This window comes from Mercenaria mercenaria, chromosome 15 (assembly GCF_021730395.1).
Source record: "Mercenaria mercenaria strain notata chromosome 15, MADL_Memer_1, whole genome shotgun sequence".
Taxonomy (NCBI): Eukaryota; Metazoa; Mollusca; class Bivalvia; order Venerida; family Veneridae; genus Mercenaria; species Mercenaria mercenaria.
This window is the reverse complement of record NC_069375.1, coordinates 17,316,879-17,330,375: the sequence shown is the minus strand read 5'-3', so window position 1 is coordinate 17,330,375 and position 13,497 is coordinate 17,316,879. Positions and strand designations below refer to the sequence as shown.

At 33.9% G+C, this 13,497-nt stretch overlaps 1 protein-coding gene across 1 annotated transcript in view; it reads right to left on the bottom strand.

Moving 5' to 3' along the window:
• LOC123545456 (low-density lipoprotein receptor-related protein 2-like) overlaps positions 1 to 9,904 on the bottom strand; it is a 62,367-nt gene extending 52,463 nt beyond the window's left edge. The window contains exon 1 of the mRNA XM_053524086.1: positions 9,772 to 9,904. Coding sequence (XP_053380061.1) covers positions 9,772 to 9,904 — 133 coding nt within the window. The remainder of the gene's footprint in view (positions 1 to 9,771) is intronic.
• Positions 9,905 to 13,497: the final 3,593 nt, after the last annotated feature.

Below are 13,497 nucleotides of genomic sequence, written 5' to 3'. Positions count from 1 at the left end.
TAAAAGTCATTGTACTGTACAGTTATTGACTTATGTGGAGGACAATATGTGTTTTAACGGACCTGTAAAAATGATATTGACCGAGGACGCAGTCCGAGGTCTATATCATTTTTATAGGTCCATAAAAACACATATTGACCGAAACATAAGTCTATAATTGTTATTTTATATGCCCTTCTCAAATGCATATATTTGACTGGCCCATATATCATACATACAAGAAAATGTGATATGACAAAAGTCAATATCATTTTTGCAAGTCAATATCGCTTTTTGCGGACCCGCGCCTGCATTTATTTCGACCAATCAAATGAGCACATTTGAGAAGGTTATATGGTATTTACTTTTATGTGCTTAATAATTCGGACACTTTTGAAAAACGCTTTACGATTATGAGTTTTTACTGGAATGAACATGATCGAAGCAGACGAACGCTTTGATGACCAGTTGTCAACAACAGTGTCAGAATGTAAGTATTTCCAGAGAAAATTACCTTCAAATATCCGCACCGCTAAAAGTAAAAATTGTGTGTCGTGAGGGACACTTAAATTTGAGGTGCAGCGAGGTACTGATTTAATGAGAAAACAATTCTGCCTGCTTCAGACGACTCTTTTTCTTAGTTGATCAAAACATGTTTTACAATTCTGTACTACCCTCAGTATTTATTTAAGAAATTTTACCGATTTCTGTTGTATAATAATTAATTCAATAGAGAAGAAAGTGCCAGCATTTTGCAGACAAGGGAAACAATTCATAAGATATAAAATCGGCGCGGCGTCATAATAATGCATAGTTGCGTCAAAAAGTGTAACAACAGCAACAGAATCTGCATGTGGGTGAGAAAAGTTGTAAACATTAATTTGCGCTAAGATAGATTTTATTGCCATTACCAACTTTTAGTAACATCGATCTATTGGAAAATCGATAAATTTGCCTATATAAACAAAGAAGGAAAAAAATACTTAAACTTAAATAGAAAAAGTTCTATTTGGAAATCAAAAATTCGATACCCCACAAATTAAAGTTTAATTTATTCCGGATATTATAAATATTTTTTTAAAAAAATATTTTAATATTTGGTTGGTCCTTTTTGACTTTAAATAGACCCACCTCAGTTCATATAGACTCTGTAGGAAACGGATCAAAAAAATTGACTTTTTCAAATATAGCAGATAAAATGAGATATTTTCCGCAAAAAATCAAAAATTCGATACCCCTAAAAATGTAGAAAAATTATTCAGTTTTCATTATGTGTAATTTGTTTTAAATTTTATAATGGTTTGTTTGGTCCTTTTTGCATTTTAGTGTGTACAGTGAACATTTCTTAAAAAATTCCGGCATTTTCCGCCGTTATCCGTAAGTACTCGGGAGCTATTACGGAAAATATTGTCGTCTGCTAGTCTGACTTTGTCGGTACAAATTGTTATAGCTCAAAGCCTATAAATTGTAGGCAACTTCACATTGACAAAACGAAAAAAAAAAGATTATAATTAGACAATTTAAAACAAATTAATTGTTGAACTCAGAAACGCCGAAACCTAGATCCGCTATTGTTTAATATAACGCTATGGAGGATTTAGTGTTCAATTCGCATTAAATATACAAATGCTTTTAATTTTCACCGCAAAATATACTTAAAGCAACTAATTCTCATGTTTTTCCGTAATATATAGTCTGTCAGTAATTGAGTTTCAAAGCATTCTTAAGAAATATAACGATGATTAATTTATTAATTTCCAGATACCTATATTATTTTTTGCCGAACAATCAAGAGACTTTTTTATTGCCGCGGCGGTCCGGGTCCGATCTCCGACGCGGTCATTTTTTTTTCTTCATATGGGATTTGTTAATATTTTTTAAAAAAGAAAAAAAATCATTTTATATTATTCATAATATGACCAAACTTTAATTTGAAAGATAGCCTTGATGAACTGATAATTCTGCTTCTTTCCGAACCTTCTTTGTATATATTATTCTGTATTCTTAAATTTATGCATGTTTTTGGTACATTCTTTAATCATTCGTTTTAAAAAATTGCGATATCTATTATTTGATTTAATTGTAACAAATATCTTAAAATTACCCTTTGACTTTTATTGTGTATTACAATATTGCCTAGGGGTAAACAATATCCGGTCAGTGTTGTTTCAAGGCGGGTCATAAAAGATATGTTACCACTCTTACTATAAGTGATACGTATTTTTATGGTTTTATGGTTTTTGCGGTGTAATATATGTTTTTCACTTTCTTCTGTCTTTATATAGTCTTTTCCCTTTCTTTCATGAAATTTGTTTTTACGATTTTTACCCTTATTTCATTAATCGTATGACAGTAAGAAGAATCAGTACAAATTTAGAATTCACATCGTTAACAGAGTTGTTCCGTAAATATCTACTGAGTAAAGAACCTGGCCCAAATTTCACGAAAAATCTTAAGTTATTACTTAGTTAAGTCTGCTATTCTAAAATTGAGATATTGATGAAGTTAATGTTGTTAAATGTTGTTGTTTTTTCTGTAACAATATATTTATAGTTAAAGTATACTATGGTAGCAGTATTTGTCAGCAGTACTTATTCAAGTCACGCAAATATGATATTTCTATTTAGGCACGATATAAGAAACTAAATCCTTACCATGCTAAATTACAATAATGAACTTGTCTATCTTTCAATTTGGACAGTACTATTAATTATGAAAAGGGTGCATACCAAAAAGTTACTGGCTGAATGGCAGATAGTGCATATCATGATCAGTCTGCACGGATGTGCATGCTGATCATGATCTATGTTGAGCGCAAATAACCAATCTGCGCTATTTACCAAACGCGCAGCGCATATAACAAATTTTTGTACGTTGGTTATATGCGCAATGATTTACCAATCGTTGCGCAGGATAAATTTAACCTGCCCGATTTACCAAATGCGCAGCGCAAATAACAAATGTAACTTTATATATCAGAAATTTGCATTTCGTGTTTGATAAATCATGCAGTTGGTCAATTCATTAATAAATATAGATGTCAAATTCTGAATATCTCGGTACTTAAATTAGGTGTCATAAATTTGTTTCTACATCAGTAAATTCACGGCAGTCGGTCACCAGGTTTCAATACCTCCAATCTTATACAAGATGCAATAAAACCCAAACATGCGTGAAGGTGTGATTTCCTCCAGCTTGCACACGTCGTCCCCTGGTATGTTTTGGGCTATTTTAATAATTTTCTACTTCACCCGAGCACACACTTAGCAAAATATCGTTTTTATTATATTGAAATATCTTGAAATTTCCCAATAATATTCTTTCTACCAACGGGAGCATATCTCTCAACATGTCTAAGATAAAAGATGAAATAAAAAAGTCACAGAATTAAAAGAAAATTCTTACAGATCTTATCTATATTATTATTATTATCATTATTATTATTATTATTATTATTTTATAGTACAAAATCGATTGAATAAAGAGTAGACCTTTGATTACAGACTAAAACTATAGAGTTTTTTTACAAATCTAAATGGATCTATAATGTTACACCTGTAACTTACATGGGAGGTCGGTCCTGCGCTAATAGCAAAGTTTGAAATTACACTGTATTTCAGATATATTTCATTCATAAAACATACTATTTATGTAACTTTCAAATGAATACTGTAGAAAAATGAATAGAAAAAGAGTGATTTCTGTCAAAACGAGAACGAAATATTACATTTTTTATCCGCGCAAGATGTGTGTCTGCGCTAATAATAAATCTGGAAATTACTCTGATAACTTGAATATCTTTTATAACTCATATTAACTTTTACTTTGATTAACGATTACAGACTAAAACTATAGAGTTTTTTTACAAATCAAAATGGATCTATAATGTTACCCCTGTAACTTGCTTGGCAGGCCGGTCCTGCGCTAATAGCAAAGTTTGAAATTACACTGTATTCAAACATATTTCATTCATAAAACATACTATTTATGTAACTTTCAAATGAATACTGTAGAAAAATGAATAGAAAAAAGAGTGATTTCTGTCATAACGAGAACGGAATATTACATTTTTTATCTGCGCAAGATGTGTGTCTGCGCTAATAATAAATCTGGAAATTACTCTGATAACTTGAATATCTTTTAAAAATCATATTAACTTTTACCTTGATTTACGATTACAGACTAAAACTATAGGGTTTTTTTTACAAATCTAAATGGATCTATAATGTTACACCTGTAACTTGCGTGGAAGGTCGGTCCAGCGCTAATAGCAAAGTTTGAAATTACACTGTATTTCAGACATATTTCATTCATAAAACATACTATTTATGTAACTTTTAAATGAATACTGTAGAAAAATGAATAGAAAAAGAGTGATTTCTGTCATATTACATTTTTATCCGCGCAAGATGTGTGTCTGCGCTAATAATAAATCTGGAAATTACTCTGATAACTTGAATGTTTCTCATAAACTATGTTAACTTAAACTCTTGCGCAGATAACAAATGTAATATTTCGTTCTCGTTATGACGAAAACCCCTTTTCTTTCTAATTATTTTCTACTCTGAAAACATTTTTTTAGAAGTTACATAAATGGTATCTTTTAGAATTGAAATATGTTTGAAATATCGACGTCATTTCAGGATTTGCTATCAGCGCAGGACCGACATCCCGCGCAGGATACAGATGTAACAAAATATTCATTTGGCAAAAGCTACAATTTCAGCCTGTAATCATAAAACAATGATAAAGTTAGCATGGTTTATGAAAGATATCATAGTTATCAGGATTATTTCCAGATTTTTTATTAGCGCAGGGCAAACACATCTTGCACAGATAACAAATGTAATATTTCGTTCTCGTTTTGACGGAAATCACACTTCTTTCTATTTTTTTTCTACCCCGAAAACATTTTTATGAAGTTACATAAATAGTATCTTTTATAATTGAAATATGTTGCAAGTATCAACGTCAGTTCAGAAATTGCTATTAGCACAGGAACAACATCCCGCGCAGGCTACGGATAAAACATTATAGTCAGATTTTCAAAAGCTACATTTTTAGATTGTAATCGAAAAACGAAGTAAAAGTTAAAATGGTTTATAAAAGATATTCAAGTTATTGGAGTAATTTTCAGACTTCTATTAGCGCAGGACACACATCTTGCACACCTACAAAATGTAAAATTTCGTTCACATTTTGAGGAATTTTATTAGTTATTCATTATATTTATCTCACTATAAAACATTTAACAATTATATAAGTATAAAAGATCTGTAAGTTCGTCTTTTAATTCTGCTTATTTTTGTTTTATTTTTAATCTTGGTCATGTCAAGAGATATGCTCACGTCGGTAAAAAGAATTGCGCTTTTTCAATATGATGAAAAGAAAAGCGATATGGTGAAATGTGGTAAGTGTGTGGCAGTTCAGTCTGTTATGTAAGTCTCCTTTATGTTCTATATTCGGTATAAAATGACTGCGTGTGATCGAATGAAGTAAAATACTTTAGTTATAAAAAGAATAGAGAGGACGATGTGGCTATCCGAAGGAAATCACACCTTCACGCATGTTTGAGTTTTATTGCATATTGTATCATATTGCAGGTATTGAAACCAGGTGACCGACTCCCATGAATTTAATGATGTTGAAATAAATTTATGACATATTTTTAAAACCAAGATTTGCAATATCAGTCTGTAATTGTTAAACAATGTAAAAGTTAGCATGGTTTATGGCAGATATGCATATTATCAGAGTAATTTCCAGATTTTCTATTAGCGCAGGATCGACATCCCGCACAGGCTACGGCGTTTAAAAGTTAAAAAAAGTATAAAAATAAATAAAAAAAAATACTTGTGTTATTAAATATACCTGGGATATTTTGTATCATTTTAACGTTTTTAACACCTATGACAAATGACTCTTAATACTGTCGTCAACAGAAATTTATAGGCCATAAACTACCAGGGACGTGAGAAATTACCGCATAAATACGCTCATTTACTTTAAAAAATGTTTTTCTTTTTCTTTACAAATTCACACCTTTACGCGTGCCTGATCACCGTCAGTTTTACAATTTTATGTAGGCCTATAAGTCTAACACTCTAATGATATTCAATTTTATCGGGAGATATCATCCATATGTTAAAAGCGCAGACTCATTTACCAAACGCGCAAGACAGTTGCCCTGCGCATATAAGAAATATATAAGGTTGCCCGATTTACAAATCGTTGCGCAGATAGCAAATTGGTTATTTGCGCTGCGCGATTTACCAAATGCGCAGATTGGCTATATGCGCGTAACATCTACACTGATTGCAAAGGAAGAACCAATCGTGTTCAGCATGGCAAGGGTTAAGTATTTCCTTTTAACAGTATAAGTCTTATTTCTATATTTCTTTTTCTTTAAAGCGACCGGCCTCCAGATCGTTCGACAACAAAAATACTTTTTAGAGATCTTGAAAAACAAAATGCTATATTTCTTATGAAGGCTTCAAAACTTAATTACTGACAAACTTTATGTTATGGAAATACATGAGAATTTGCTGTTTTTACTACCTTTTACGATGAAAATCGAAAAACGTTAGTGGTTTAGAATTTTGAAAATATTTTAGAATCAAAAGCTCATATTCTAATGTTCATAATATATGAAAGAAAGCGCGTATAGAGGAAGTATATACGCTTTCTAAATATTTTAGATAACATATTCATATTCTTGAATATTTATTTTATTTACAGACAGTTTCTTGTGCGTAAATATTTCTTTTCTGTACATAGATATACGTTAGCATGATGTTTCATGTATTAAAAAGAAAGTAAATCTATGTGTTCGATGTATAAAATGTAACGATTTCTAAATATTTTCGATAACATATTCATATTCTTAAATATTACTTTTATTTGACAATTAATAAAGTATTATATAATTTTTCGACTTGTTCCGATTTTCACTTTAATAATTACGAAAACTTCATTTAATTCAAGTATATCGTTTAGCAAACCGCCCGCCTGTAAATGCATCAGATAATGACCAAAGATGTTAATTATCGATTTTTCCCCAGTGTTACTACAACAACAACAATTAGTACGGAAATCAACGAATCCGTCCGGTAGCGATGATATTGGATTATTGGTTTTATTGATTTTTATGATAGGTAGATCTGTCCCGCTTTATCGGTTTCGAGATGTTACTAAAAGTTGGTAATGTATTATATTATTGTTATATTTGGCAGTTACACATTAAATTAGAAACTAGACTCTAGTCCACATGATCACGTGATTAACACGTAATAATACTTCAGTCGAACGGAGAGGCCTGTATACATTTACAGGATTGAATCTGACTGCTTTGTTTCAAACAAAGTCGTGTTAATTGTTAGTTTTTAGTGCACAGATTCATTGTATTTCATACCGAAATAGTGTCCGAATATTTAAGCACTCTGGAGGTCGATTTTGACAGCTTTTACTGGCCCACTTCGGACGACTTTTTCTATGAAAAAAAATCCGCAATTATACGACTTTCTTGTTTTGCATAGAGATTTATAAAGAACCTAAAATTATACATGTGAAATGTGATGCAAGTTCAGTTTCAGAATGCAAAGTTATCATCATAAAACCACCAAAAGTGTCCGGATTTAGGCACTGGACCAGTATTTACTTTTTTATAATTTGGCTGCCACATTTGTTGTTATTAACATAAAGTCAATTTCCTCTTAAATCTTATTTTCGATAATTCATTAATAATATATTTTTCAAAGGTTTAAATATTTCATTCGCATAGTAGAAAGTCTAACTGAATCCTTTTTAGCTCGACTATTCAAAGAATAGCAGAACTATTGGACTCACCCATGCGTCGGCGTCGGCGTCCCGATTTGGTTAAGGTTTTGTATGTAAGCTGGTATCTCAGTAACCACTTGTGGGAATGGATTGAAACTTCACATACTTATTCACTGTGATAAACTTACCTACATTGCACAGGTTCCATAACTCTATTGTGCTCTTTTACAAAATTATGCCCCTTTCTCGACTTAGAAATTCTTGGTTAAGGTTTTGTACGTAAGCTGGTATCTCAGTACCGACTAATGGGAATGGATTGAAACTTCACACACTTGTTCACTGTCATGATCTGACATGCACTGTGTAGGTCCCATAACTCTGCTTTGCATTTTTTTTCCAAAATTATGCCCCTTTTTCAACTACGCAGTTTTTGGTTAAGTTTTTGTATGTAAGCTGGTATTTCAGTATCCACCTATGGGAAAGGATTAAAACTTCACGCACTTGTTCACTTTATGAGCTGATAAGCACTGTGAAGGTTCCATAACCCTTTTTCCCATTTTTTCCCAAAATTATGCCCCTTTTTCCACTCGTATTAATTCAATTGACAAGGCTGTTGAATAGTCGAGCGTTGCTGTCCTCCGACAGCTCTTGTTTTATTACCTCCCGTTATTGTTCTGATCGAATAAATTCATGTGATGTATTAAAAGAAGTGCTTATTGGACCATTTAATAAGTACTACATTTTCTCTTTGTGGGGACTTGCTTCATCGGGTTTTAACCTTATTGAATTTTAACGAAGTGAAGTTGACATAAACAAACATGATCAGATATCCTGTTAGTATATACTTTAGGCATGTTGAACAAAACTGTTCAGAAAGGATGGTGCATGTGAGCGTTTTCTTAAACTCTAGCCACAATCATTTGCGATACCAAACTACAACACAGTGTTACTTCCCCTTATCGGTACAGTAGACAATATTCCTGTGCGAAGGTTGGTGCGATACCATTTACTTAATGTCTTGTACAGAAAGCACCATTTGCATTTACTGCTTACCTATATCATCTAAAATAAATCTATCATCTGATAGCAAAGTTTTCAACGGTGTGATTGCCTTTATAATCTTTTATCTATGCACCGACGGGTCTTTTGCATACTAGGGAGTAGTGGAGGACGGCACCACTCTAGATCACTTTTTCCCTTCTTTGTTTATATGAAGCCGCCATCTTGGATTGGGTGTAGTCAATTTTCGGGATGGGACTCATTTGAACGAAATGACGTATGATTGGCCTCCATTTTTAGGAACTGGAAATAATGAAAAGATAGCAAACAATGCTGCTCTGTTCATCTTTTATTTTGTGCAAATAACATTTCAAAATACATTACAATATATATACTCAATCTCCATACGGGTAAGATATATGCCCATCTCGCACTCTTTAACACAATCCTATGTTTTTTTGTTTGCGTCATCGTTAAAAGTCTAGCTTCATCACGGTCTCGGCATATTTTTCGAGAATCTTTCACCGGTACCACTTGGTTTGATGGGCCAATCATGTCCTTGTTTCAAAATAGATTGACATTTGATTTTTAAAATTCAGAGTGATATCTTTTATTTTACAGTGAGTTTGTTTCCCAACCTCTTCAGGATTTTGTAACTGATACGCACAACTTTTTGGTCCACTAGGCACAAAGGTCTTGATATGAATTCCTTGTATTTCGTCTGTACGATCATCTAAATAATCGCCAAATGAGGGCATCCAATATCCAGCTTTTAATGTAAATACAACAGAATCGGCATTGGCGTGCAACGCGCAGAGTCCTAGCTTTTCTAAGTAAGGGTATAATTTGTGTCTAGCTTGAGTATATGCGTAGTATATATGCGGCATGACCACGTTGGTTTTCCAAGTAGGCTCTACAAATTCACCCCTGTACATCCAGCTCCTCCTCCTCCTCCTCCTCCTCATCCACTTCCTCCTCCTCCCTCCTCTTCCCCCCTCATTCTTCTTCGTCACCCACCTCCCTCCTCTTCCACCTCACCTCCACCTCCCACCTCCTCCACCACCCAGAATCTCCTCTCTTCTCCTCCGTCTCCTTCCTCCTCCCACTCTCTCCTCCTCCCTCCTCTTCTTCCTCCCTCCTCCTCCACCATCTCCTTCCTCCACCTCCCTCCTCCTCCGCCTCTACCTCCTCCACCACCATCCTCCTCTGTCTCCTTCCTCCTCCACCTCCCGCCTTCTCATCCCTCCTCCACCTTCCTTCTCCTCCACCTCCCTAATTCACCTCCTCCTCCACCTCCCTCCTCCTCCTCCACCTCCCTCGTCTTCTACCTCTCCCTCCACCTCCCTCCTCCTCCTCCTTCACCTACTAGCCCGCCCGCTTAGCTCAGTACAGCGTTGGTCTACGGATCGCGGGGCCGTGAGTTCGGTCCTCTGGCGAGGCGTATGTTCTCCGTGTCTATCTGATAAACGACATTGTGTCTGAAATCATTAGTCCTCCACCTCTGATTCATGTGAGGAAGTTGGCAGTTGCTTGCGGAGAACAGATTTGTACTGGTACAGAATCCAGGAACACTGGATAGGTTAACTGCCCGCCGTTACCTGACTGAAATACTGTTGAAAAACGGCGTTAAACACAAAACAAACAAACAAACCGTCACATTCCTCCTCCTTGGCAGTTATTCGCCATCATTACAAATATCGGATACTTTAAAAGAGATGGCGTTTTAACTTACAAAATCTTATCCCCGGGGAATGTTCTATTGACCACGTGACGTGAAAATTTATCATATTACGCCATCACTTGCTTTTAATTTCACATGCAGAACTACCTTAATGCACGTTTTACTGTTTTATAATGATAGTAACGATCGTGCATTTATTTATTATCAATTGAATTTACTCTCAATATTTTGTAATCTATTTGAGTTTTCAAACATGTTTAAGCCTTCAAAGGCCATTTGTCAATGTCGTTTTGACAGATATCAAAGTTGGTCGGCATATTTATTATTTTGTAAAAAGGGAAGAAAGAATTTAGTGCAGAAAATATGTCTATATGTATTTAAGTTATATTTTTGCGATTTATTAAAATAACAAAGTCAGAACTAAACGAGACTAAAGTGGGGACACCATATGAAACTGGAGTTGAGCTGAAGGAGTCCAGTGAAGCCACATGTGAAGTTACTCCTAGATTTTCATAAGCAAGAATGTCTTGCAGTACATATTTTAGGTTAAGAGTTTTCATATAAACCTCACAATTCTGTGGCTGATGTCTGCGTTTTTCAACAAATGTTAATTAAAGCAATGTCTAGGTTCATAACAGGGAAGTTCTAGATCTTTGTTTTCTATGCACTTTATACAAAACATTTACGCTTACAAAGAAAGAATAAGTTGTAATTTGCTTTCATTACTAGGTCTTGCTGCCAAAAAAGGGTACTTAGTAGAAGTTGAGCTGAGTTGATTGCAGACATTTGCCTTTCATTTTGCCACATTCTATTGCTCTCATTTTGCCACATACTAATGAAAACAATCAGATTAGAGTAACAAACTGTAAAATAATTTCACAAACAGTTGTAGATTATTTAAAGACTTCAAAAGATATCAAAATTGGTCTGTAGAATCAGGGCAAGGATCTCTCTCAAAGGGGTACGTAGGATTTGGGCCTATTTTGGCCCCCACCAAAATGATGATAAAATATGTGTCATTTTTTACCAAAATGCATGTATTTTCCAAAAATAAACATGAATATCTGCAAATGTTTACGGAAAATTTAATGTTTGCACTATGTGCTGCCGTAAAAGAAAACATTAGCGAAAATTGGGGGTATACTTAAATAAATTGGAAAAGCAAAATGATTACTGTTACAAATGCTTGATTAAAATATCTATTTAAACATATCAGACTATTCAAACATACATCAGCCGGTAACAGAATTGTCATAGAAACGGTCCTAACTAAGGGAAATAACTCTTTGGAAATTCATTAAAAACAAATGTTTTATTGTTTGTTGTTGTTGTTTTGTTGTTGTTGTTCTTTGTTTTGTTTTTTGTAAACGTTTCAAAGCCCGATTTAAAATCATGTATAGAGGAAGAACTCTTGGCATATTTGTAAATATGAAACGTGTACTTTTACTGTTAGTTGCCATGGTGCCAGCGGGGCTAAAATTTAGCATTTTTTTGACACCAAGCACCTAGCTAAAAGGGAAGCTACTCCTATACGTTAGAAAGGCCATACAAAGATTATCATTTTTTCCAAAATTCTTTTATTAGCAACCCTTGCTTTGATTTCTGGTTAGGAAAATATTAAGTGGAATTAACAAATGTTATAGCTGTTATAAATTGTTAATCAAAGCAAGGGTTGCTAATAATCGAATTTTGAGCCTGAGATGGCCGAATTCAGCATTTTAGCACCAAATGTCCGTGCCGTTGGTACTTTGAACTACTTTTACATTATTACTGAGAATGTGTTAATACTAATCAAAGGCCTGAAGGGCCTGAGGGTCAGCTAATGATTGATGTACTGGTAGTATAGTCTACCAGTTTTAGTTTGTTTTTAGTTTTTTTTCCAACTGAACAGAGATTTTCTTACAATAAATATCAATGAAATGAACAATATATAGTGTCATAAATGTTTACACTGACAGGAAAATTGCGCATTTGAAACTAAGGGAAGTTACTCGGACTAGCTACCAATTTCGGAAAAGATAACCGATATTAATAAATGCAATTCTTTTTTAGTTTCAGACCTGTTAACCCCATTCAAAACCATGTCAGTAGTCCCCAAGTCCATGCACTTTCAATTATCCATTTTGATTCATGTAGAAAGACATGCCCAGACGGACTGAAAATGGTCTGAGCATTTTACGTGGTCGGTAGCAGGGTGTGGGAGGGGTGTTCCTTCCGCTTTGATGCAGTCAGATTTTGAAGGGCATTGTGGCAGCTGGTAAATGCAATGTTCAACGTAAGTGCAATTGCGGGAGGTGTGGAGGATACCCCCTGTAGTAGGGTTTAGAGTATCACACAAGAAAATTGAAAATGTAGACCTGTACAGCCTTGTGCGTTTTCATGGAATATGTTCCATTCTAATATTACTAGATTCTTTTATTATTACAATATCAAAGTATGAATGACTGTCACTTATTTTTATTGAGGCATTGTGGTCAGTCTGTAAATAATGATAGCATATTATGTATCAAAACTGTAAATTGCAATATGCGGGGAGGTTGTGGAGGATACCCAACCTCAACTTACATGTACTGGTTATTGAGTATCACCAATAATAACACATTTGATAATTGTAGATCCATTAGATTAAGCCTTGGATGCGATTCATTTCTAAGATGGAATCAGTCAATGAATTCCATTTCTAACATATTTTACCTAGAATTCTATTTTATCAAATCAGTATTTTACAGAATATGCCAAAGTATTATGAAATGACTGCATTCATATTTTTACTTTCAGGTACATTATCAGTACTAGAAAATAAGTCTGATATCAGATTTATGTATGTGTTATAAAATAATTCTAGAATCATTTCTGTTACAATATATCTAAGTCTGTTACTGAATTACATTATACAGTCATTCAATATCGATGTACATTTTTAGATACGATCTCGTTAAAAGTAATGTGATGATCGACATTTAGCGCATTGGCATTGCATTGTTACGGTTACTTTTTTCATATAAAAAAAGTTTCGTTTCGTCAAGCAGTCTAACATAGACGATCTACTTTCGATTTCAAAA